The sequence below is a fragment of the Saccopteryx leptura genome, chromosome 2, assembly GCF_036850995.1.
Source record: "Saccopteryx leptura isolate mSacLep1 chromosome 2, mSacLep1_pri_phased_curated, whole genome shotgun sequence".
Lineage (NCBI taxonomy): Eukaryota > Metazoa > Chordata > Mammalia > Chiroptera > Emballonuridae > Saccopteryx > Saccopteryx leptura.
Window position 1 is genome coordinate 248,914,460 of NC_089504.1, and position 24,831 is coordinate 248,939,290.

At 52.5% G+C, this 24,831-nt stretch overlaps 1 protein-coding gene and 1 pseudogene across 4 annotated transcripts in view; one reads left to right on the forward strand and one right to left on the reverse strand.

Annotated features, from left to right (window-relative positions):
* Positions 1-4,208: 4,208 nt before the first annotated feature.
* LOC136391898 (ER membrane protein complex subunit 2 pseudogene) lies at positions 4,209-5,140 on the reverse strand (annotated as a pseudogene).
* A 2,848-nt stretch (positions 5,141-7,988) lies between these two features.
* Positions 7,989-24,831, forward strand: part of AACS (acetoacetyl-CoA synthetase) — a 211,220-nt gene continuing 194,377 nt past the window's right edge. For 3 of the 4 annotated variants that reach the window (XR_010749389.1, XR_010749388.1, XM_066371180.1), the window contains exons 1-5: positions 8,001-8,326; positions 14,040-14,143; positions 15,286-15,406; positions 19,692-19,805; positions 23,227-23,324. Coding sequence is in view for 2 of the 4 variants with exons in the window: in XM_066371180.1 (XP_066227277.1) it covers positions 8,194-8,326; positions 14,040-14,143; positions 15,286-15,406; positions 19,692-19,805; positions 23,227-23,324 (570 nt within the window). In the remaining 2 variants the exon portion in view is untranslated. Of the gene's footprint in view, positions 8,327-14,039; positions 14,144-15,285; positions 15,407-19,691; positions 19,806-23,226; positions 23,325-24,831 lie in introns of all 4 variants that reach the window. The other variant, XM_066371181.1, reaches the window with a different exon arrangement.

A 24,831-nucleotide genomic window follows, 5' to 3' on the forward strand; every position in this document is an offset into this window, starting at 1 on the left:
CACAGATAAATGAAACAAATCCATGTTTCTCTCTCTCTCCCTTCTTCTCTCTCTAAAATAAATCAAGAAGAAAAAAATAAAAAAATAAAAAACAACATTGTGCAATGTATGAAGCATACAAAAAGACTGAATATATACAGTGTGTTCGTAAAGTCATGGTGCACTTTTGACCGGTCACAGGAAAGCAACAAAAGATGATAGAAATGTGAAATCTGCACCAAATAAAAGGAAAACCATCCCAGTTTCTGTAGGATGATGTGGCAGCATGTGCGCATTCACAGATGATGGCATAACACCATGTATACAGCGGAGCAGCCCACGGCCATGCCAGTCGAGATGTGGACAGTACAGAGGAAAGTTCAGTGTGTTCTGTGGCTCGCTAAATTCTAATCCGTGACCAAAGTGCAAGGTGAATATTGGACACACTATATGTTCATTCCCGTTAGTTCTCTTAGAAGAAACCAGTACCCTGAAAGTTAAGTATGTATTTGCTTCTCTTTGTTTTTCTAACATGTATGTATTCATAAATAAGATAGTGTGGGTTTTGCTTGCTTCTGACCTTTCTGTAAAAGGAAACATACAGTTGGCATGCTTCCATGGCTTGGGTTTTTTTGTTTGTTTGTTTGTTTGTTTTTGCTTAACATTATGGTTTTATGATTCATCACGCTAACTCATTGTTAGAGCATCCCTTGTCACTGCTGTCTAGTATTCCATCAGGGGTTCTTCACCATTTACTCATCCATATTCCTGTTGCAAATGCTGGGTTATGTGGCTTCATTCTCTCCTCTGCTTTCTCACTGGGACTGGAGAGGTGGGGAGGTTGAACTTTGAGACGTCACTCTGGGCAATTCTGGTCCTCGGTTACCGGCATTCACCCCCTTGCCACAGCCCTGTGGGTGGTGAGGGTTGAAGCAATGAAATCCTCAGAAAACCCTTGGCCTGATAAACTCCGGGAATTTGGCTGGGTGTCCGATTGGGATCACACCTTCTTCTCCCTCTGGACGGGCCTGTGAGAACCTGCTACGCTAGTGGCTGTTGGAATGGGGATATGACAGCTTCTTGCCCATTGTGGTCTTCTCTTCTTTCCTGGTAGTCCTGCTTCATTACTCCTTTAGTTACGGCTTGGGGGGAAATCAATTTTATGCTAGAATTTGTTCTTATCTCGTCAGGACTCCAAGGCTGCTATCTACTATCTAACCCAGCAGCAACTCCTCTTGGGTCCACCTCCCAAAGTGTCTCTATGTATACATAGATATTTAAATAGTATATATATATATATATATATATCATCTATCTATCTATCTATCTATCTATCTATCTATCTATCTATCTATCCCCCTTCTCACCATCCCCACATTTCCACCCTAGTCCAAGCTACTATGATACCACAGGTGGACTTCTGCAGAACTCCCTTCACAGGTCTCCCTGATTGTGCCCTGCTCACCCCAAACCCCACCCCACTTGGTTACCTTAGGACATCTAGAACAATCCTTTCGAAATGTGAGTCACTGCACTTCCCCACTGGACACTTTCCAAACGGCTTCTAGTCAAACTTTAAATAAAACCCAGTCTTTACCCCTACCTCTCAAGGCCCTGTGCAGCCACTACCAATTAACTGTGCCAAGTATGCTCCCGGGCCTTTGCACTTGCTACACCTTCTGTCTGGAAGGTTCTTCCCACAGATCAGCACTGGGCTGGACTGGATGCTTCGGTTCATTTAGGGGGAGAGTCTTGCAGTCTTGTGCTCCCTGGACTGTGGGACCCCTGAGATGCAGGAGCTGTGATAACAGGGGTCCTGGTTTGGGGATCTGACCCTCTCTTAGTTCTTACTGATAGCTGATAGCTTCACATCTTCAGATCCGGTAGGGTAGGCCATCTGGTGTGGGGCCATGAATGTACCAAAGGGAAGAGAAGCCTGTGTGTGTTGGGGGAGGTGAAATGACCTTGGGTGATTGTTTCAGTTAGAATGCTTCTTAGCAGAAGTTATGACCACTCCATAGCCAGTGGCTTGAGGCATGATGACAGTTACTGTTCATTCAACCAGAAGTGAGAGGGCCCAGACTCCCCCCCCCCCCACACACACACACCCACTTCTGCACCGACATCCTCTGTATGTGGGATTTCTTTAACGTTGTTTCTCGGGATCAGGAGACATCTGTCACAGCTCCCTACAAAAGGACCTCAACTCATCACAGGGAAAATTGTTTCCCAGCTCTCCCCTCCCCATTACACCCCCTTTGGTCTCATTGGCTGGAATTCGGTCTCATGAGGACCCCGGGCCAATCATTGGCCAAGAAGAAAAAAGAAGTGCTGTCATTGGCCTAGACTAGTGGGTCTTTAAATTGGGGCATGTTGATCCCTGAGGGGCCACCCAAAGAATTTCCAAGGTGGGGGGAGGTGGGTGCCCAGATTCTTATAAGGCACTTAACTTACAGTTCTGACAGTGGTGCTTTGCTTTGGGGGTTGGGGTGGGGGATAAACAAACAAGCAGCAACCTTGCCCCCAAACCTCCTTTAGTAACTACCTGCCGTACTCTGGTTTGGACGTTTCTCCTGAGGGTTTGGCAATGGTTTGGCTTGGGTTGGAAATGTTCTGATTTTGGAAGGAGCAAAGGCAGTGAAATTTACTTTCACTGCTTTTCATATAAAATGTAGCATTTTCCAATACTTCTACATTCCCTCCCCCCCAGATACATTAAGGGGGAACATCAGAGCATACATTTAAAAATGCAATTGCTTTCCGATTTGGTGTGCATTCATCAACCAGAAAAATAAAAACGTTTTTTATTGAATCACAGCAGGGCATAGGCATTCCAATGACTGCAAAGCCTCATGTCATTTTATAGAGAATGCTCAGTTAAGAAGAAAACAACAACATGGTCATGTAAGCATGCGATGAAACTTTCTGGGAGCCAGATGAAGATACCATCCCCGGGGGAAGGCACTATCCTCCCAGGAGATACTCCGAAGGTGGCATGCTGTCCATTCCACAGGGCTTAGGGCGTGCCAGGGGGTCTGCCTTGCTATTTTCTGTTCCAGCTTTCTCCACTTTTTTCCAGTGTCTTAGCATTGTGATCGCTATTTCTCTGTGCACAAAGAAGCTTTGAGGAGAGGAGGCACGTGAGAATCACACTATCAAAAGCGGCTGGAGTTTCCCCAGGCACTCCTGGTTTCAACCCCTCCACCAAGGCCGGGATGCCTTTGCCAGACCTTCAATTGGGGCCTCTCTTGGGAACATTTGCTATTTCCAAATACTCATGCCCCTCCCGTGAAACGGCTTTCAGCATATTCCGGAGGACTCAGTATGTTTGCATACTTTACTGTACTGGTTAATGGTCAACTGAATAGTCGCGAGGACTTTCAAAGGTGGAAAATGTCACTTAACACACACCACACTGGGAGAAAGAAAAAGCAATATAGGTGGTGCTGGCCCACGAAAGGGCGAGCAGGGCAAATTTCAAGAAATGACCCAGAGGTCATTTCTCAGACCTGTGCTCTGAGGAAAGGGTGCGTGTCCTCGGTCGGCCTGGAAAATTTCTATGCTCTTTTTAAAGTTTCAAAGCACCTGGAATATGGCGGGGAAGCACGAGTCAGACAGGTGTTATAAACGTGGTGTCCCTCTGAATCCTTTAATCAAAGATGAGCAACAGCTACAAGAGGGAGACGGGCATTGCAGATAGCTAAGGGAGTTACACATAGACAACACTTAACATTTTGGGGGGAAGAAGGGTCCTTCCAGCTCTGTCCCTATTTTATTTTTTATGTTTGCACGTTTAATAAGTCATCATGATTTATTTTAAAATTAAAAAAATTTTTTTAAAGTTTATTTAGAGAGAGAGAGGAAGAGGGAGATACAGAAACATCCATCGGTTCCTGTGTGTGCCCTGACACAGGTCAAACCCAAACCTCCGCGTATCAGGACAATGGTGTCACCAACTGAGCTATCTGGCCAGGGTGCATCATGGTTTATTTAACAAGGTTATTTCTACATCAGAGTATGGTTTAAAAGCCAGGTGATATTAAGAGAATGACAAACGATTCAGTAAGACCCTTCTTTAATCTTTCTTTCATGGACCTTCCTCATCTTTCTCCTTCACAATAAAAGGCATTTTTAGGTTTATATAAACACATTCTTTACAACTGTCTTCACAGAAAGTTAGTATATAAATAGCACCGGGCATTTAGTAAATAAGTCACAGGTCAATGAGTTCAATGGTGCAGTTGTGTTCTTGTCAGATGAAGGCGTTCTGAAAGCCTTAGGACTGGGGAGTCTGTGCTGTTTTCCATTATGTGTTCGACCGCCTTGAGATGGTTTTTGGTTTCCTTCTTCCTTCAGCCTGCAAACAGAAAAGGTCTATTTGTTTGACTAGCTGCCCAATTGGCATATTTTATGTTGTCCTTCTTTGTTTGTTTGTGCATTTGCTTTTGGGTTGAAGCAATCTGACTTGCGGACATGTCAAGTCCAAACAAAGCTCTCATGTTTCTGATGTGCAGTTTCAGTGCCTGTGCAAAAGACTTTCTTCAGAGTTTGAGGTTTTTGAGTCCACCTCGGTATACTGAGCTTCAGCGTATGGCCGATGGTATTATATAGTCACCAGAAGCTCCTCCAAAAAAAGGCTGCTTTAGCCAAGCACGTTTGTTGACACAAAGTTCTGCAAGGTCATGCTGGGCTCCTTGGTCTCCAACAAGTTGTTCCAGGCATTCCTTCAGTTCCCCAAGTGGACTCCATGTTTATGCCCTGGGCTTTTCGAGGGGCACTCCTATGCTTCCTTGCAGCTGTGCTGGTTGGAACTTCATGTAGAATTTGATCACATAGCTGTATTGCATCATCGTATCTTTCCACGCTTCAAATCTCATGCCAGTTGCTTGGTTGAGTCCGTGACTGCCAGGGAATTGTCTTCCCGACTCCTGAAGACAAAACAATGCCAAGTCACCCCAGCCACAGTCCAGGGCTGCAAAAATCACCTGTTCATATACAGGAACCAAATACCATGTCTAAGCTTTGAAGCAGGTTTCTAATTGATTTCTCTCCAACTTCCACAGCATGCTCACTGTTTCTTGAGTCTTCTTCTCTCCGTTTTTTCCATTTAATCTCGTGTTTCTTCCCAAGTGACATCATAAAGCTCTGAGGCCTTTGCCATCTTCTCAGAACCTACAGGAAACTGGGTGAGAGGCTGGGGAGATTGCCTCTGTTCCTATTTTAAATGGAAAGAACTTTCTTGAATGCTTTCCTCTTTCCCCTCTCTGTGATCATGTTAACATAGGGGGCAGCAAGGTGGGTCCTGGAAAAGCACCTTCAAAAGCTCTTGTATGTCTCAAAGTGTCAAAGAGGTGAGTACAAAGTACCCAGTTATTTTGGTTGTAGCTTACCTCTCTCCATTGAGTCCCCCTGTGCCTGGTTGGGTGGGCTGAAGGAATTAAGAATAAACCAAGTGGCCGTCGGGTGTATAAATCCAACCTGTCCCGTGAGAACTGATCAACCCATTGGTCAAACTCTGGATTTCCATGCCTCCTGAGGGCTGGGTCCATGCTTTACACAGGGGAAACCCGTGTAAACCTAGCCACAGCAAGTATTCACGAGGTATTTCTGAATGAATGAATCAATGAATGAATGTTTCTTGAGCTCCTATTCTGAGGACCCTGCAGGAAACCAGTTTAACAAGGATTCTGCTCCTGTGGAATTTGCATTCTTGTGTAAAGGGAGTAAACATGAATACACGAATCCTTCAAGACTGAACTTTCTTTCTGGGTTGTTTTGAGATGAACTTGAGCCTTTACAAAGGTGTTAACTTGGAGACAAAGAGCTATGGCTGGCCCTAGGGCTTGGAGGTTACTAGGGGATGGGCCTATTCTGAAAGTCATGCTTATATGAACTGCTCACAAAAATTAGGGGATCAGGGAACGTGCAGATACTCCAGTACTTTCAGCCTTTTGTACAGTACATTTTCACCTATGAAATAAAAGTTGGTTTTGCACCTCATTTGCATAATCAAACAACTTTCTTTGACTTGTCGTTTGCTTTTCTGATGTTCTTGTTGAATAAAAAAACCCAAATGCTTCTTTTTTTTTATCGCTTCATGTTTATTTTGAAATATCCCCTAATTTTTGTGACTGGAAGATGGAAACTGTTTAAGTGGAAGAGGCGGGAGGTTGCTTCATAGAACTTCAATGCTGCAAAATACTGTACTTGGGGGGAAGCTGGTTGAGCTGCTGTGAGAACAAATTATGACAAGGAATATAGGACAGTCCCTATCATGGCTCCAATGTACCAGTGGAGTACCATAAATAAACCCTGAAAATATATCCCAAATCCCATTTTCTCTCCATTCCTACAGCTACCCCCTGGGTCCAGCCACCATAATCTATGGCAACGTCAACGTAACTAGGAGGCATTCCTGTTAGAGTGACAAGTCAGAACACATTCTGGCCCAGCCACTGTCAACTCTTGCAACATCATATATTTGGGAGGCATTCCTGTTAAAGCTATAGTCAGAGCACAGTCTGGTCTGGTCCAGCCACTGTCATCATCTCTTGCAACATCCTCATAACCCGTCTGTCTGCTCCTGGAACACTACTCTGCTCATCCCACCAGGAGATGAGCCAGCGTCTTCAATGCTACGACCTCTTCCTTCACTACCCTTATCTTCTACCCCTCAAGTCAAAGACAGAAGTTTCCTAGTTCTCTAACAACATCCAAGACTCTCCTGACTCAGGGCCTTAGCAGCTTCTGTTCCCTCTGTCTGGGAACATTTTCCCCAGATACAGAAGAGCTCACCCCTGTCACCTTCTTTGTCATTGGTAGAAGTCACCTTTTCTTTCTTTGTTTTTATTGATATTGTTTTTAGAGAGAGAAAAACCATCGATTTGTTGGTTCATTTATTTATGCACTTATTTGTTGATTCTCATGTGTGCCCTGATGGGGGAGGAACCTGCAACCTTGGTGTATCTGGAAGATGCTCTAAGCCACCGAGTTACCAGGCCAGGGCTAGAAGTCACCTTTTCAATGGGACCTTCCCTGACAACCCTAGTGAAATGGAAACACTGCTCCTCCCTCATTATCATCCCCTCCTCTGGGCTTTGTTTCTTTCCATACGAATTCTATTCTATGTTATTAGTCTACTATGAATATGATGATTCTCCTCATGGGTACTCTGTGGACATCACCACCGTATGCATTCATTATCCAGTGGACGCCACATATAGGATGTATTTATTTGTTCATTGTCCATCTCCCTGTTAGAGTTGCAATTAAACAAGACTCCTGCAGACGAAATACCTAGGCAAGGCAATTCTCAATACCTTCTGCAGAAGGGCGTGCTGCTGCCAGTGAGCCCACGGGCAGGGATTTGGGTTCTGTTTTTGTCTCTAACGCAAGCCCTGGGATAGGTCTTGCCCTACTGGCTAGGGTGTTGACCCTACAACTTACTCTTCCCCAACTGGCAGGGGTGTGTGTGAAGGAGGGGTGGGGACAGCGTTAACTTCATGAAACTGGATGAAGGGGTTTGGGGCATCCTTGAAGAAACCCATGAAGGGGGCTGGGGAAATGCCCATTGAAGAAAAGACCATAAGGTAAACTAGTTGTTTTTCCTGCATCCCCTCCTTCCCACACCTGCCCCTCTCTCCTTAACGCCCTGCTGACAGAGCAGGACTTTCGCTTGGTTCACCGCGCAAACCCAAGTGTCTGGTACCCCGCAGGCGCTCAGCAAATACCTGCTGTTAGAGGGAAAAAAACAAAACAAAACCATCCAGAGTGAATGGATGAACATCTGACTGAGCCAGCGGCTTCTGGGTCCTGGCTTGGGGGGGGAGGAGGGGGCGCTTTAACCCCCGCCAGCCCCAGGCAGACGCGGGGAACTGGGGCGCAGCGCGCCTGCGCCGCCCCAACCGCCGTCCTCAACCGCCGCAGCCGGAGAGGGTCCCAGTCCCTGAGGAGCGGGCGCGGCGACTTGCACTCCTTTGCGAGGCGCCGCTCCCGCGGAGGGTTACACGCGGCGAAGGGCGGGGCCTCCGTGGGCGGGACTCGCCGGTGTCTTATGCGGGGCGGCCACCGCCGGTTCATTCGCGCAGCCAGTCGCTCGCGCCGCCGCCAGCCCGCGCCCCGGGTCCCCGCCGCGCCCCTGGTCCCCTGTCCCCGGTCCCCGCCGCGCGCCTGGCCCCCGCCGCGTCCCGGATCGCCGCCGCGCCCGCCGCAGCCATGTCCAAGGAGCTGCCGGCTAGGCGGGACGAGATCCTGGAGTGCCAGGTGATGTGGGAGCCGGACGGCAAGAGGAACACCCACATGGACCGCTTCCGGGCGGCCGTGGGCGCCTCCTGCGGCCTGGCGCTGGGTGAGTGCGCGCCGCGGCCTCGGGGCTCCCGGACACCTCCCTCGGGGGTGAGGGGAGGGCGACGGACCAACTGGCGGAGGGGCTTGCCTCCTGGGGATCGGGGCGCCTCCCTTTTCCTGGGCGTTGCTCTCAGGGTCTCTCCTAGTCGTTGGAAGGGCCTCCCGATGTCCAGGTTTCCCTTTTCTGGGCGTTGTTGGACTTGGGTTCTTCTCCAGGGGGTAGGGCGCCTCGGACTCCGGGGGTTTGTCCCCTTGTCTGTGCGGGGCGTCATCTGGGCGCTTTCAGGGCACTGGACTCCTCCTGCCTGCAGCATCTCCCTGCGTGTGGGGCGCCCTCTCCCGGGGAAGGTCCCTCTCTGGCCTGGGAACCCCTGTGCACCGAGAAGTCCCTTGCCCGCGAGGTTTCTACTTGTGAGATGAGGTGCTCGCTGGGTTTTGTACTGCAGCCTGGGGCTTCCTCTGGGATATGGGTCTTTCAGCCTCGCAGCGCTTCCTCTCTGTTTGTGGGGGTCTCTTCCTAGCTAGTAGTACCTTGGGCTGTCCCTCTGTTAACCGCTCCCCGCTCCCCAGGCTGACCCCTGGTAGAAGGCGAGTGTGGAATTTCAGGGCACCCAGGAGGATGGTCTGGTGGGAGCCTGCCATTGGAGTTGGAGGGAACGCCTTCCCCATTCCTGCCCAAGAGACCTAGAAGGGGACTCCTTCCAGCCACCACCCGGTCCCAGGAAATATCTGGCGGGGTGGGGGTGGGGGGCTGGGTGCAGGTTAGCTCCTTTTCTGAGAAGCGCTTGCACGTGCTCCGCCCACAGCTCTTGCTGGCCTGTCCGACTACCCACTGGACCTCTCGTCTCTGGTATCAACTCATCTTGGCTTTTCCTTCCCTCTCCCCTCTCTCAGCTGGCTTCAGCGACTCCTTTGGTTCCCTTGGTGGCATCACTGTCCTCAGATAGCTTCACAGAAATGGGGATCTGTCATCTGACTTGCACAGGGTGTCCAGCTCACCTGCTCGGCCTTTCTCCATTACCCCCCCAACCCCCACCCCCTGCCCGCACCACTCCTGGGGCCCTGTTTTTCTCGCTTCCTGGAACACTGCTTGGTCTTCCTGCTTTGCTTCCGAAGTTCACCCTGTTTGCTTGGCCAGAGCAATCCTGAAGCCCAGGTCTGACTGTCACCACTTGGCCCAGAGGTGCACAATGGCTCCCTGTAGACCGTGGGATTGCAAACAGTGCACCTGGGAGCTTCTGGGCTCTCCAGAGCATGTTGCTGTTATGACTCCCTCTTGTGGCCTCTGACATGGCCTCTGTGTCACTGAGCCCCTCTTATGGGCTCGCCCAGCTCTGTCCCTCCCTCTGGAAACAGATGGGTCTTATTACTCCTGGGCCCTTCAGGTGGTAGCTGGTAAGTGCATGGGTGCTGGACTCAGCAGAACAGGCCTGCTTTTCCAGAAGAGCCAGGAGCAGGCCATATTCTGCTTCTGTGTTACCATCCCAGAGATCGGTCTCTCTTTCCCCTGCCGGCTACAATGTAACACTGTTCTCCAGGTGCCAGCCTAGCCCTGACTCTTTTTTTTTTTTTTTAAGATTTTATTTATTGATTTTTAGAGAGAGAAGACAGAGAGAGAGAAAATGGGGGAGGAGTAGGAAGCATCAACTCCTAGTTGTTTCTGGTATGTGCCTTGACCAGGCAAGCCCGGGGTCCTGAACCAGAGACCTCAGCATTCCAGGTCGAGGCTCTATCCACCGCGCCACCACAGGTCAGGACTAGCCTTGACTCAACGAAATTATCTCACATAAAACCAGCCCCCTCAGGTGGGTGACACCAAGCTGCAATCTGACTACCTGGGTTTTGAACTGGCTCCTCCACTCTCTAGTTGTGCAGTCGAGTGGAAATGTCTTCTGGATTGCTCCCGTTCTCAGTTTTCTCATCTGTCAAATGGGCTGCATGTGTCACTGGGTGGGTGTGAGGGTGACAGGAGGTGATCAGTCCCGCATGCACCTGCACCTGGCCCGTTGGGGCTGGCTGAGTAAGCACCATCAAGCAGCTGTCACTCCCCGTCTGCCTGCTGAACTCCACTTCCCTCCCTCAGCGCTTGTGGACTAGTGGCCTGCGGCCCACATGGGACCTTGTGCAGACTCAGTGCAGGTGGCTCCCTTGCTGGGAGATGGCATTGAAAAGCAAGATTTCCAACTTCTTTGGGAAACCCAGAGGCTTGTGGTACTGGGTTTGTCTGCCCATGTGGTAGCCACCAGCCAAGTTTGATTCCTTCCAAAGTGTGGGGGTGCTTAGAGCTTGGTTTTGGCTCTTTCTGCTCTTCCAGTGCTGACGGCTGACCCTACCTGCTTCCCTCTTCCCCACAGGCCGGACCCTGGGGGCCGCGGGCTTCACTTTGAGACCCCGCTCAGCGGCTACCCTCTGCCCGGTTTCTCTTCTCTTCCACTCTCCGAGTGCGTGTGGGTTGGACTTGCACCCCGCCTTGCCTTCTCACTGACTTGTGAGTGTTCTTACTGCATAAAGCCAGCACCCTTGAACTTGTACCCTCTGTGCCCCCAACAGTGGCTGTGTGGCACAGGTGTACAGTGCTGACCAGTGCTGTTGACAGATGTGCAGAGAGTGAGAGGCGCACATACTCAGCCTGACTCTTGTCCTGAGGATGGATGGGGGGGGGGGTATGATTCCCCAGCCTGGCTGCCTCGCTACCTGTCCAGCTTCCCAGACTGAGGTTGGCATGATGTTTCTACCCCTGCCATTTAGAAGGGGCAGACCATTGGTGGAGTTACACCAGGGCCACCCGTTAGTTGGTTCTTTTCATTGCTCCTGGCAGCGCTCCATGTGGGGACTCCCTGCACACCCAGGCAGACCCCCTCAGGAGCAGCCTGCAGCCTGGTTAGCATGGGGCATGCGATGCTAGCCTCTTTTGCAAGGGCCCACGGGATATGTTGCATGTACCGCCCTCTAATTAGGGTGGTGACACTGCTTTAGAAGACATGCTCTTTTGAAGGAACCTACCAAGTGCCTTTCTGAATACTACCAGCTGCTGGCAGGCACCTGGGATAGTGCCAACCCAGAGAAGGCTGGGTCCCCATTCTCAAACAGCCTCAGTGTAGTTGGGGTTGGGGCAGGTAACAGGTATGAACGATAGTTACTATCAGGTGAGTGCTTTCTATATGCCTGCTGTTCAGGCGCTGTACATGTGTTAACCAACCTTCGGCCATTGGCCCCACTGGGTAGGCTTTATGCCATTCCGTAGGTGAGGAAATGGAAGCTCTGTCTTGGTTGAGATCTCGAAGCTCTGAGTGTTGGGGCTGTGGCCTGTTTCCAGAACCGGTGCTCTCAGCAGCTGTGTTGGAGTGCCTCCCCCAGGTGGGGCAGCTGGTCGCCACTCTGTCGTGACAATGCATCAGTTACCTGTGGCATGTAACAAATCACCCCACGATCTTAGAGCCTCAGTAAACATTTAGTTTCCCTCAGTTCCTGTGGCTCCGACTCCCAGGACAGGCTCTGCTGGGGGTCTCCGGCTCTGAGTCTCAGGAGGCTGCCGTCATCTGAAGGCTCAATGGAGGCTGGGGGCACGAGGTGGCAGTGGCTCAGTGCCAGTTTTGTGGGCAAGAGTGCCACCTAGGACTGCCTGCGCGTTCCTGCGACATGGCCACTGGCTCCTCGCAGAGCAGGCGATCTAAGGGCGAGGTGGAAGCCGCCATGTCGGTTATGACCCAGCCTCACGGTCCCGTCCGCTCACTTCCTGCCCATCCTGTCGGTTACCCAGATCAGCCCTGCTCCATGTGGGGAGATGAGAGGCACTGGCTGGCCACCCAGCCAGGTAGTCGGTTTTCTCATGAGAAGCCAGACAGCCTGAGTTTCATTTGCAAACCATGATTTCCACGTTGGCAGCAGTTCAGGATATTGATGAACGGGTGGGCACTGAACCCGACATGCTTGAGGCTGGTCACCTGGCTCCCGGGGTGCAGCCTCTAAGGGGAGGCGATGCGTGTGTGAGCAGAAGCCTGAAGAGCCGTAGTCGATGACTCGACCGGGTTGTCACCGGTGGAAACGGGCTGCACAGAGCCTGCTCGCTGTCCTGCAGGCCCCTCGGGGCCCCGTGATGTTACAATGCTGTGTGTTCCTCGGGTGGGCAGGCTGGTGGTGTCCCACTTTTTGATGGGCTGTTGAGGCCGTCACTGGAGGCCTGGATTTCCAGTGACCCCTCTGGTCCCTCTCTCACATCAGTTAGGAGGGCTTTCTGGAGCTGGACCTCTGGAGTGTCTGAGGACCAAGGTGACAACAGGCATGGGGGAGAGAGGAGGACGGGATCTGTTTGTTTAGTGCAGTTTCCCGGAGACACCTGGGCCTGGCTCACCGCCGCCTTCACCGAGACCTGGCTCTTTCCTGTCCTCCACACCCGTGTCGAGGTCTGAGCTTATCACACACTGTCCCGCGGCCTGTCACGTGTCCCCCTCCTGCAACATGACCAGGAGTGATGGTAGTGGCCGACGCGTTCTCTCTGCCAAGCACCATCCTTGGTGACTTATGTGTTTTGACTCATTCAGTCCTTGCAGTGACCCTGTGATAAGTACCATTATCTTCCTTTTATGGAGGAAAAGAATGAGGCCCAGAGAAAGTTACTTACTCTTTGGAGGCTGTCCAGTTAGTGGGGCAGGACCTGAGCCCCGACTGTTGGGCTCGGTGCCTGTGTTCCCTTGGCGCATGTGGTTCATCCTGACCGTAGTCCTTTAGAGTAGTTGCTTGTCTCCCCGTTTTACACACAAGAGTGTTGAGGCTCGGAGAAGGGAAACCCTTGCCCGAGGCCATTGGCTAGTAAGTGGCAGAGCTGAGGTTCTAACACTGGTCACCCAGCCCGGTCCTGAAGTGCAGGGTTGAGTTGGTACAGTCACAGAAGGATCCATGGTCTTCTCCTGCCAATTTCAAGGTGATCCACGAGGGGAACGGAGCCCCAGAGGTGGAAAACGGCCTGCCTGAGGCCCCCAGCCCAATGTCTAGTCAGGACTGAGCCCCGTGCGCCCAGCTGACCTGGTCTCTCTGATCCCTGGACGAGGTGGACAGGGAAGTGCTGGGTGAAGTTCTCTTGTGGGGCTTGGAGGATGTGCGGCCATCATTTTTTATGAACCAGATTCCCTTTCCTGGGCTCCGAGCCCTGAAGACCCTGTCCCCTGATCTCAGCAGTGTGACCTGTGGGCTGACCCTCCTCTGTCCCTGTGGCAGACCCGCTCACTCCAGTGTTCTTTCCCTGGGCTCTGCGCCCCCACCATGTCCTGGTGCTGCCCTCTCCCTCCGCCCTGCCTCCCTCCACCCAGCCCTCTCTGTGCCCCTGCTGTCAGCAGTCAGCATCTAGCTGATCTCTTCTCCTCCTGCTCCTGCGTCTGGCATGACCAGGGACAATTGCTGGTGCCGTAGTGGGAAGGGACAGTGTCACGGGGCAGGGTAACTGTGTCACTTCCTCTGTGTGTGCCCCCCTGTCCACTAGGGGGGGGAATAGCAGGATGGTTAAATCTATAGTCACCTGAAGGCGGCGAGAGGACCCAGCTCAGTCTCGGCATTAGGCTCCTGACACCCTGCTTCTGTCACTTGCCCAGAGTGTCAGCGGAGGCCCATGAGCTGCCTGTGGCTCCCGGGTGACCATCCTACCCCTCCTGTTACTGAGCAGCGGAGACTCTCCTTCCGAGATGCTGTCTGAGCCGTGTGCCATTTTGTTTTATTTCTAGGAAATTACGATGAACTGTACCAGTGGTCAGTTGAGTCATACTCAGACTTCTGGGCAGAATTCTGGAAATTCAGTGGCCTCATCTCTTCACGCATGTATGATGAGGTAAGCCGAGATCCTATTATGCCTTATCTCTTCTGTGGTTATGTTTCGAAGTGAAGTGGTTGCTTTCCTGGAATACCACCTCAGTTCTTCCCTTAAAAAGCTCATATCAGTGAGGGGGCCACTGCTCTAGAGAGCGGGAGGAAAACTGTGTTGGTTAAGGGACCCCGCAGAGACTCTGGCCTGCCGATGCGTCTGGACGCCCGGCCCTGTCCTGGAAGTTAGACGATGATCTTATTTTTATTTCATTTAAATGTTGTGAAATTGTGGTAAGATACACATGGCATGGAATTTACCATCTTAACACGTTAAAACGTATACAGTTCAGGGCAGTGAATACAGTTGCCTTATTGTTTTTCTAAACGATCAGCAGTTTCATCATTATTTTTTTAACCTTGGTTTTAGATAATTTTTTCAGCTTCTTATGCTTAAATCAGTAAGTACCTGGGAAGAGGAAGTCCTGCCATTCACAGTATAATTCCCTGTGTCTTTGGTTTGACTGTAAGATGAACCATTCTGAAAGGTTCACCCATGGACACCTGGAGCAGAAACTCAGGATCCCAGCCTCCCCCCCCCCCCCACTAGCAGTTGTGGTTGGGGGCGGAGTCGGGGGGGGGTGGCCTCGCCTCCTGGTTTGCCGTGTCTGCTCCAAGCCCAGAACGCTTGCCAGGCGCCCAGTCTGTCCTACTGACTTTCTAACTTCAGCATCGCTGCTAAATCCGGTGTTTAATCAATAGTTGTTGGAAAAGCAGACTAGTGGGGATGGTGTGGTCCCCGGGCGTTCAGCTTTAAAACCTTGTTGAGGAACAGTTGACACATAGAGCTGTGTCTATCTCAAGTGTACAGCCCGACAATTTGCTACCATGCGGGCTTTGCGGAATTAACATACCCGCCGCCTCAGGTTGACAACTCCCGTTTTCTCTGTGGGGAGGTGGCTTGCTCTCTGCCCCCCTAGCTCTCACACGTGCAGTGTTGTATTGTTAGTCAGAGGGCCTGTGTTCTATTCTGGGCCAGGGCACTGTTCGTTCTGATAGGAGGGAGGGGGTGTTTCTGGCTCCCGGTAAAGCATGCTCATGGCTATTCACTTGTGGGGTGGTTCTCACGTGTGTGTGAGCCCAGGCTTGCTGTGCTGTCACCCTCTGTAGGTGGTGGACCCCTCCAAAGGGGTCGCGGACGTCCCCGAGTGGTTCAAAGGCAGCCGTCTGAACTACGCAGAGAACCTCTTGCAGCACAAGGACAACGACAGAGTTGCTCTTTACATGGCAAGTGAGTCCTGACAGCCGCGCCGGCCTCCCTATGTTCTGCTCCCCGGGCGTGGGCGCAGTGTGGTCAGAGATCGCGGTGTGTGACTCTTAGCCCCCCCCCCCCCCCCCCCGTTAGGATAGAAAACATGCAATACCTTAACTGTGTTCAAGCACACAGGTGAGTAGTGTCAGGTGTCGGTAGCCTATTGTGGGAGATCCCTAGAACCTTTTCTCCTCACAACACTGAAACTCTGTGCCCACTGAAGGAAGACCCATTCCCCGCCTCCTCCCAGCTCCAGGGAACCATCTGTTGACTTTCTTTTCTTTTTTTCTCTCTCTGTCTCTACCTTCTGTTTCTATAATTTCGACTACTTTAGAGACTTTGCAGGAGTGGAGTCATATTGTATTTGTCCTTTCATGACTGGTCTGTCTCAGTCAGCATCATGTCCTTAAGGGCCATCTGCATTGTCACCTGTGTCAGAAATCCCTCCCTTTTTCAAGGCCTCATAATATTTCACCGTGTATATCTACCACATTTTCCTTATGCATCACCTGTCAGTGGACACTTGGGTTGCATCCACCTCTTGGCTATTATAAACGACGCTGCTATGAATAGGGGTGCGCAGTCTCTGCAGGTAGATGGCGGACTGAGTTAGGAGGCTCTTTCTCTCTTTGCTTGGAATATGCTTCACGTAACATAAAATTACCCCTGAGTAGTGTGCACTGCAGTGGATTGTGGCATATTCACAAGGTTGTGTGTGCAACCATGACCTCCATCTAATTTCAGAACATTTCTATCCCCCCCCAAAGGAAGCTCTGTCCCATCAGTCACCCACACCCTCCCAACCCCTGGCCACCGCCTGTCTGCTCTCCTTCTCTATGCCTTTGCCTGTCACAGGCATTACATATAAGCGGGATGACACTATGCGGCCTTTGTGTCTGGCTTCTTTTAGTCGGCAACCTGTTTCCCAGGTCTGCCCCCATCGTAGCATGGGTTCCTTTCCATGCCTGAGTAGTACTCCATCATGTGGCTAGACCACCCTTTCTTTGTCTGTAAGAGACTCTTGAAGGGCTGCCCTGCCCCCAGCATGGTGACGCTGTTGCAAACCCGCTGGCAGAGCTGGCTGCCTGGCACCGTCTTCATCCTGCAGAACTCAAATGCAGGGTCTCCCTCTTCTCTTCTCTCCCTTTAAATGGGTGTGCACTTTCACCCACTGCCTCAGGCTCCACATGGGGCCCGCTTTCTCCTGCTGGAACATGGGGAAAGTCAGATGTGACACACCTGGAACCCCGCAATGTGTCCAACGGCTACTCAGTCTTCTGGTGGCAGCATGCTCATGACTGCGGGTCTGCTGTGTCGGAGTCAGCTTCTCCTCTTGTGCCCTCTCTCTGCCCCACCTTGCTGTCCACTCCCTTTTACATATGTATTTGAGTCCTTTTTATTTATTTTTTATTTTTTATTTTTTTTATTTTTTTTTCTGAAGCTGGAAACGGGGAAAGACAGTCAGACAGACTCCCGCATGCGCCCGACCCGGATCCACCCGGCACGCCCACCAGGGGGCGATGCTCTGCCCCTCTGGGGCATCGCTCTGCCGTGACCAGAGCCACTCTAGCGCCTGGGGCAGAGGCCAAGGAGCCATCCCCAGCGCCTGGGCCATCTTTGCTCCAATGGAGTCTTGGCTGCAGGAGGGGAAGAGAGAGACAGAGAGGAAGGTAGGGGGTGGAGAAGCAAATGGGCGCTTCTCCTATGTGCCCTGGCCGGGAATCGAACACGGGTCCCCCGCACACCAGGCCGACGCTCTACCGCTGAGCCAACTGGCCAGGGCCTTGAGTCCTTTTTATAAAGTAGTTTCCTCCCCCCCTCATATTTGCAGTGGGAATGGGTGCCCTCAAACCAGGGTTGAGATAGCATTTACAGTGGACATTTTTCTTTAGCAGGGCCCTACACTGGCCTGTCATTGGCCTGGGGATGTCCATTGCTTCATTTTCTGCATGGTTCTCCAGTTGGGTCCTCATTCTCCCTGCCGGCTGTGAGCAGGGGCTTGCAAGTTCTGCTCCAGCTCAGGCCTTCCCAGCAGGGCTTGCCCTTCCTGCCGTGACGCGGGTGGGAGATGCCCGCTGACAGGGTGTGCCCGTAGCCTTGGCGCAGCAAGGGGAGTGAACGCGAAGGACGTGCCCATTCGTGTTTCTGCTCTTAGAACAGCTGCCCACTCAGCACGTTTTGTCTTTAAACAGCGGATTTCAGGCTACTGAGTATTTTTTATTTTTATTTATTTTTCTGAAGTGAGAAACAGGGAGGCAGAGAGACAGACTCCCACATGTGCCCAACTGAGATCCACTCGGCCTGCTCACCAGGGGCGATGCTCTGCCCATCTGGGGCGTTGCTCTGTTGCAGCCAGAACCATTTTAGCACCTGAGGCAGAGGCCAAGGAGCCATCCTCAGTGCCCGGGCCAGCTTTGCTCCCATGGAGCCTTGGCTGTGGGAGGGGAAGAGAGAGACAGAGAGAAAGGAGAAGGGGAAGGGTGGAGAAGCAGATGGGTGCTTCTCCTGTGTGCCCTGGCCAGGAATAAAACCTGGGACTTTCACATGCTGGGCCGATGCTCTACCCACTGGCGAGGGCCTGAGTATTTTTATAGGACAAAAAATTACCTGGGTGGCGCTGTAGGGATGGTGATGGCCCAATGAGGCAAGAGAAGAATGGGCAGGCCTTACAGCTGAGCAGGTAGGAGGGGCCACATCTGCATCAGGGGACATGTGTGCTCACATGGAAAAGAGATGTTTCCATGTTGTAGAGCTGAAGGGCAGTTAGCCACCAGGAATGAAACATTTGCATCAAAGATAATGTGCGAACGATGGCCACCTTCCCTGTGGAGAGGCCTTCACTTCAGATAGTGATTTTCCTGCACCTTTGCCACACGGGGTCTTTGTCACGTTGGCTCTCGTTGCTGTGGAACAGGTCACCCGAGAACCAGGGCTTAACACAGTGAGCTTGTCGTCCCACATTGTCTGTGGGTTTCACAGTCAGAAGTGGCTCAGCTGGGTGGTTCTGGCTCAGGCGGGTCAGGAGGCCGCAGTGGGGACGGAGGCAGGGGCTGGTCTGGCCGCACGGATCCACGTCCAAGGCGGCACACTCCCATAGCTGTTCACAGGCCTCAGTTTCTCACCCTGTGACTTCTCTGGGGGCTTCCCGAGTGTCCTCACAGCACGGCAGCTGGTCCCCCTGAGTGAGCCGAGGGAGCTGCAGTGTCGTGTTTGTCCAAGGCTCAGACGTCATCGTCATCTCCGTGATACCCTGTTGATCAGGCAGGTCGGGTACCTTTAGGGTCAGAGGACCCCCCACGAGAGCACAGATACCAGGGGCCGGGGTCACTGGGGCCCCCTGGGAAGGTTGCCTACACCCCCCATCTTCCTCATCTTCTCCATCTCTTAGGTGAGAATTAGCATCTCACTGCACGTTTCTTCGAGGCTGATGGGGTCGTTTTATTTTCTCACGCTTTTTATTATGATGTCAAAGTGTTCTACAGCGAGCTCGCATTGCCTTCCTAACCTGAAAAAAGGTATCACACAAGCAAACCAGAGGTGGCATCCTGCTCAGTGACAGGAAGGACAGACAATTGATGCTGCAACCTCTCAGCGGCTCCTGACGGGGTAGTGCTGAGCGGAAACGCCAGTCTCAGAGGCCCCTACTGTGTGCTTGCCCTTGGCGACCTTTTTTGAAATGAGTTTACAGAGATGGGGACAGATTGGTGGTGGCAGGATAGGGTTGGTGGAGGGGGTGACCAGGAGAGGTGGCGGGAGGGGGGTCTTGGTTGGGGAGGGTGGTTGTGGAGAATACTGTTCAGTGACAGAGAACACACACACACACACACACACACACACACACACACACACACACACACACACTGTATGTAGTCAGTTTCCCAGCCCCTGGGACCTCTCTGTCCTATCTTTGCAACTTCTTGGGACTCTGTCATTATGTCAACATGAAAAGCTAAAAAAAAAAACCCACAAGAAAGCAAAACCAAAATCACAGGATTCCTCTGTAAATAAACACATCCTCACCCGTAAAAAAGATCTTCCAATGGCCGATCCTGTGATGTATTTCGCTGGCTGATTTCACACGGCTTCCCTCTTCTGTGAAGCCGAGAGCACCACGCCTTGTTTGGGGTCCCCCGCGTCAGGGCAGCGTTCCCGGGCTTGTGTTCCTAACCTGCAGGTCACCAGCTGAGTCTCTGCCGGTGCCTGGGATTTGCAGAGCATTACTTCCAGGGGTGGTCTCACACGTGGCATCCTTTGTCTCCTCCAGGGGAAGGCCAGGAGGAGATCAGGAAGGTGACTTTTGAAGAGTTGCGGCAACAAGTGGCCCTGTTCGCGGCAGCAATGAGGAAAATGGGTGTGAAAAAAGGGGACCGCGTCATCGGTGAGGATTCTGGGTGCTTGTCATGGTTCAGGGAGGGAGCATGGCAGAGGGGAGTGGCTTGGGAGGCTGGACAACTTTGGAACAAGGTGGGTTCACGTCGTTTCACCCAGCTGTGCACGCACGGCAAAACATAGACAAGTAAAGAAGGTCACTGAGAGAGAGGCCACCAGGCCTTCGTGGGGCCCGTGGGCAGCACCTGAGGGCACTGGGCTTCCCGGGGGCACGGGACCCGTGTTGGTTCCTGGAGCCGCTGTTGACCAGGTGTGTGGGTTTGGACCGGACCTTGTCTGGAAGAGAGAGGCTGAGCCAGCTGGTTGTCGAGTGTCTTTCCTGGGCGGAGTTCTGTGTGCCTCCTCGGCCTGGTGTCCAGAGTGGGGCCAGTGGTGGGTTCCAGTCCAGCTTGGGCCGAGGCCCTGCAGGCTGTGTGCTGAGCCACCGAGGTCAGAGTCAAGGCATCTGTTCCCAGGACCAGAGTCAGGTGTTGCTCTTACACCAGAGAGGAGGGCTCTTCTGTCCTTGGGCCCCATGCCTTCAGGGGCATAGGGTCTGTCCCCTGCTGGAAACCCGTGGCCCTCAGGGTGGAGGGGAGGACCTGGGGCCAGGCTGGCTGGCCCTGCTTGGGCTCCCTTGCTCACCTTTCCTGCCTCCCTCACACCCTCCCTGCCCTGTTGATGGAAGGACGTCCTGACCTGCGCAGCCTTTTATAAACATTTATTTGAGCCAAACAGAGGATATACTGAGAAGCAAGATCTCAGCAGGCTGAGGTCAGTGCTCAGGAGGGTAACAGTCAGCAGTTTTTCCTTACACATTTTTTTTTGTATTTTTTTGAAGTGAGAAGCAGGGAGGCAGAGAGACAGACTCCCACATGTGCCCAAACAGGATCCACCAGGGGGCGATGCTCTGCCCATCTGGGCCGTTGCTCCATTGCAACTGGAGCTGTTCTAGTGCCTGAAACAGAGGCCATGGAGCCATCCTCAGCGCCCGGGCCAACTTTGCTTCAATGGAGCCTTGGCTGGGGGAGGGGAAGAGAGAGACAGAGAGAGAAAGGAGAAGGGGAAGGGAGGAGAAGCAAATGGGTGTTTCTCCTGTGAGCCCTGGCAAGGAATCAAACCCGGGACTTCCCCATGCCGGGCTGATGCTCTACCGCTGAGCCAACCGGCCAGGGCCACTTACACATTTGAGATGGAGGGACCAGGAAGGTTACATGGAGTGGGAGGGGGCCAGGTGGGGACCTGACTACAGGACAGTTGAGGTCACGTGCTCTTTGTTTTAGAAGGGCGTCTGAAAGAAGGTGTTGCAAAGGGGTGTTAACCCAGATATACAGGGCTTTCCCATGGCACAGGTGAGCTTTTTAGTAGAGAAGTATTATGCATCGGATGTGACCACTCCCCCTGACCTGCCCTGTTAGGAACTTATGGTCAGACCAGTTTAAAGGCCCGTATATGGACCTGTTCTCTGCTCCAAGGAGTTTGAGCTGATTGAGAGGGGACTCGTTTGTTTACAAGGGTGAGCAGGTGAAGCTACGATGACTCATCTCCCTTGTGGTCTTGGTGGTCAGGGTGCTAGACTGCTGACCCCCCCCCCCCATGATAATGGGACTAGGACTGCAGGAACCAGTGTGGCATCTGGAGCAGCAGCTGTGCAGGGCTCTAGCCTTGGGACCCGAGTTTGGTGTGAGTGTGCCTCTCCCCAGGAAGCTCATGCAAGTGGGCATTCAACTTTATCTGCCAAGCGGGCAGGAAGGCTGGGTAGCCTTATGGTACATGAATCGAGTGGATGGCTAGGCCTCGTTAGCCCATTCTAGTGACAGAGGTGCCTAGAAAGGAATCGGATAGTAAGGGGTTCAGGGACACACCCAGTTGCTCCTGTCTCAACTGTTAATGGGATGCTCTGCGTGTCTGTGGGCTCACCCGGCCCCTCAGGGTCCCTGCTCAGCTGTTTCCCGCTCAGAGGCTGCACCTGGGGAAACTCTGGGAGAGGCGTCCACACTCTCCCTGCTCCTGCTCTCTTTTCCCCTGTTGTCCTTGCCGCCTCCCTAACTCACGGGAGTGTGTGTGTCCAGTACCAAAGCTTGTCTTTGCATCGCCGTGTCCCAGCCTGTGCCGAGTGCCTGGCACTTGGCATGCGCATAAGTAACATGTGTTGGCCTGACCAAGTGGTGGCACAGTGAATAGAGCATCGGACTGGGATGCAGAGGACTGAGGTCAAAACCCCAAGGTCACTGGCTTGAGCATGAGCCCATCCAGCTTGAGCACAGGCTCACCAGCTTGAGTGCGGAGTCATTGGCTTGAGCGTGGGCTCGTATACATGACCCCATGGTTGCTGGCTTGAGCCCAAAGGTCGCTGGCTTGAAGCCCAACATCGCTGGCTTGAGAAGGGAGCACTCGCTCTGTTGTAGCCCCCTGGTCAAGGTACATCTGAGAAAGCAATCAATGAAGAACTGATGCTTCTTGTCTCTCTTCCTTCCTGCCTGTCTGTCCCCCTCTCTCTCTCTCTCTCTCTCTCTCTCTGTCTCTGTCATACACACACACACACACACACACACACACACACACATTTGTTGAATGAATGAGCGAGAGCTGGGTGATGATCAGAATAGGCATTTTGTGTTTGAAGCCTCAGTATCTGGGGTTCTTCTGAGTCCAATTTAACCTGGACCCTTGTAAGGTCTAGAAAAGGAATTTAAAAGGTTCTTCTCCAATTTTTTTAGTTCCCTCCAATTTTCATTTTCAAAAAGAGAAACGGAGAGCAAGGTGTATTGGGGGAAACCGTTGAGGCCCCCCCCCTTGGCCATGCTGTCTTTGGGGGATACCTGGCTTCAGTGCTCAGGACACTTGGAGATCAGCTGATACCTGGTGACCTGCCCTTTCTGATCGTCTCGGCTCAGACACTGATTTGCCCTGACTGCAGTCAGTCATACTGGATGGGGTGTTTCTCAGGAGGGAGCCCCTGGGAGCTAGTCTGGAGAGGAGTGAACTGGGAGGAGCTGGAAGGTCCTCAGAGGCGGAGGCGGGGCTGTCCCTGGCTTCGTTCCTCATTTCTCGAGTCTGTGAAGTGGTCATGTCCTGGCTGGTGGTCAGTCCCTACCATATCGCTGGGTCGCAACCTCCCTGGGCTGAATCTGCCCTGCCCTGGGGCCGGGGCACCAGTGAGAAGCTTGTTTGTATTCATCTCCAAAGCAGACGTCCAGGACCTGCTATGTGCCCAAGTGCTGGGTGGAGCCCCTGCCTCTTGGGACTCTGGGCAGTGTAGATGCAGGGAACCCAACTGCTTTGGTCGGGTGGCGTTCAGAGCGGTAGGAGGTTGGGCAAGGGAGTGTCTGGAGGTTCTAGGTGCTGGAGTCCAGTGGGTTTGGGGAGCCCTGGGGAGCCCTGCTCAGGTGAGTCATTTAGCACCCACCACGCCTGTGTCCCGTTTGCAGGTTATTTGCCTAATGGTGTGCATGCCGTGGAGGCTATGCTGGCCGCAGCGAGCATTGGTGCCGTGTGGAGCGCCACGTCTCCAGACTTCGGTGTGAATGTGAGTCGGGGACCTCTCGGGGTGTGAGCCACCTGTTCTCTCGGGCGGGGTGTGTGTGTGTGTGTGTGTGTGTGTGTGTGTGTGGCATCAAATTCCTGGTGGTGTTCGGGGCCAGCAAGGCTGGAAGGAGATGATGTCACTGTGGCCTCCTGTGCCCTGGCCTGGGACATGAGAATAACAAGAGAGAAGGAACCAGAAGGAACAAAATCTTACTTTTAACTCCGAAGGCATGAATTTGGATTTAGTGCTGCCCTACTGTGTGTATGGCCATACCAGAATGTTGTACCATCACTGTGTGTATGGCTACACTAGCATGTTGTACGAGACAGGATGTGTTGTGTTCTACCTGGTCAGCTATCCTGCGACTTTGTGCCCACCTGAGATTTCCCAAATGTCTGTCCTGTGCAGAGTTTTCCTGCTTTGCTCACAGATGCCTCCCAACCTTGTGCCCATTGTTGCGCTCGCTGACCGTTTACTTGGGACCTGGGCTCTGTGCTCTGTGCGGGAGGGCAAGGGGCCCAGGGGCCCAGGGTGGAGTGGCCCGGGCAGGGGCAGGAAGTGTGCACTGAGCCCCCCCCCCCCCCCGCAGTGCTGCTGGCCCAGCAGCCCCCTGTGGGGCAAATGAAGCAGAAGCAGCCCCAGAGCAGGACACAGCAGACGCCCCCAGCCCTGAGCTGTCCTGACTGCTCCTGGGGCAGGCACCAGGCCTGTCTGAGGCGCTTCAGCCTGTCACCCCTGGGATGGCACTCAGGCCATAGCGAGTGTGTCAGACGCTATGCCTGCCTGTTTGTGTCAGCTGCAGAAATGAGTTCCACACCTGCATAGGAGGGACGCTGCACTCGGGAAAAGACGTGCTTGGTGGGATGTTGGGTCCCGCGCGTGGCACGGACAGGCACCTGAGTGTGGTCAGCCTGCTTTTTATTTTATTTTATTTTTTTTATTATTATTATTTTTTAACTGAGCTCCTTGGTCAAGCCATTCTTTTTTTTTAATTTTTATTTATTTATTTTTTACAGAGACAGCGAGTTAAAGAGAGGAATAGACAGGGACAGACAGACAGGAACGGAGAGAGATGAGAAGCATCAATCATTAGTCTTTCGTTGCGCGTTGCAACACCTTAGTTGTTCATTGATTGCTTTCTCATATGTGCCTTGATTGCGGGCCTTCAGCAGACCGAGTAACCCCTTGCTGGAGCCAGCGACCTTGGGTCCAAGCTGGTGAGCTTTGCTCAAACCAGATGAGCCCGCACTCAAGCTGGCGACCTCGGGGTCTCAAACCTGGGTCCTCTGCATCCCAGTCTGACGCTCTGTCCACTGCGCCACCGTCTGGTCAGGCTCAGCCTGCTTTTTAAAGTGGGGCTTGTTTCCCAGTGTGCGCATTCACGGTTCATTCACTGGCCTTTGGCCAGTGAAAAAAGTGCTACTCGGATGACTCGGAGCCTTTTTATTGAAAATTAAGAGAGAATCAGGGTGTGGAAACACTCCATGGTGTTCTAGTGGCCTGTTTG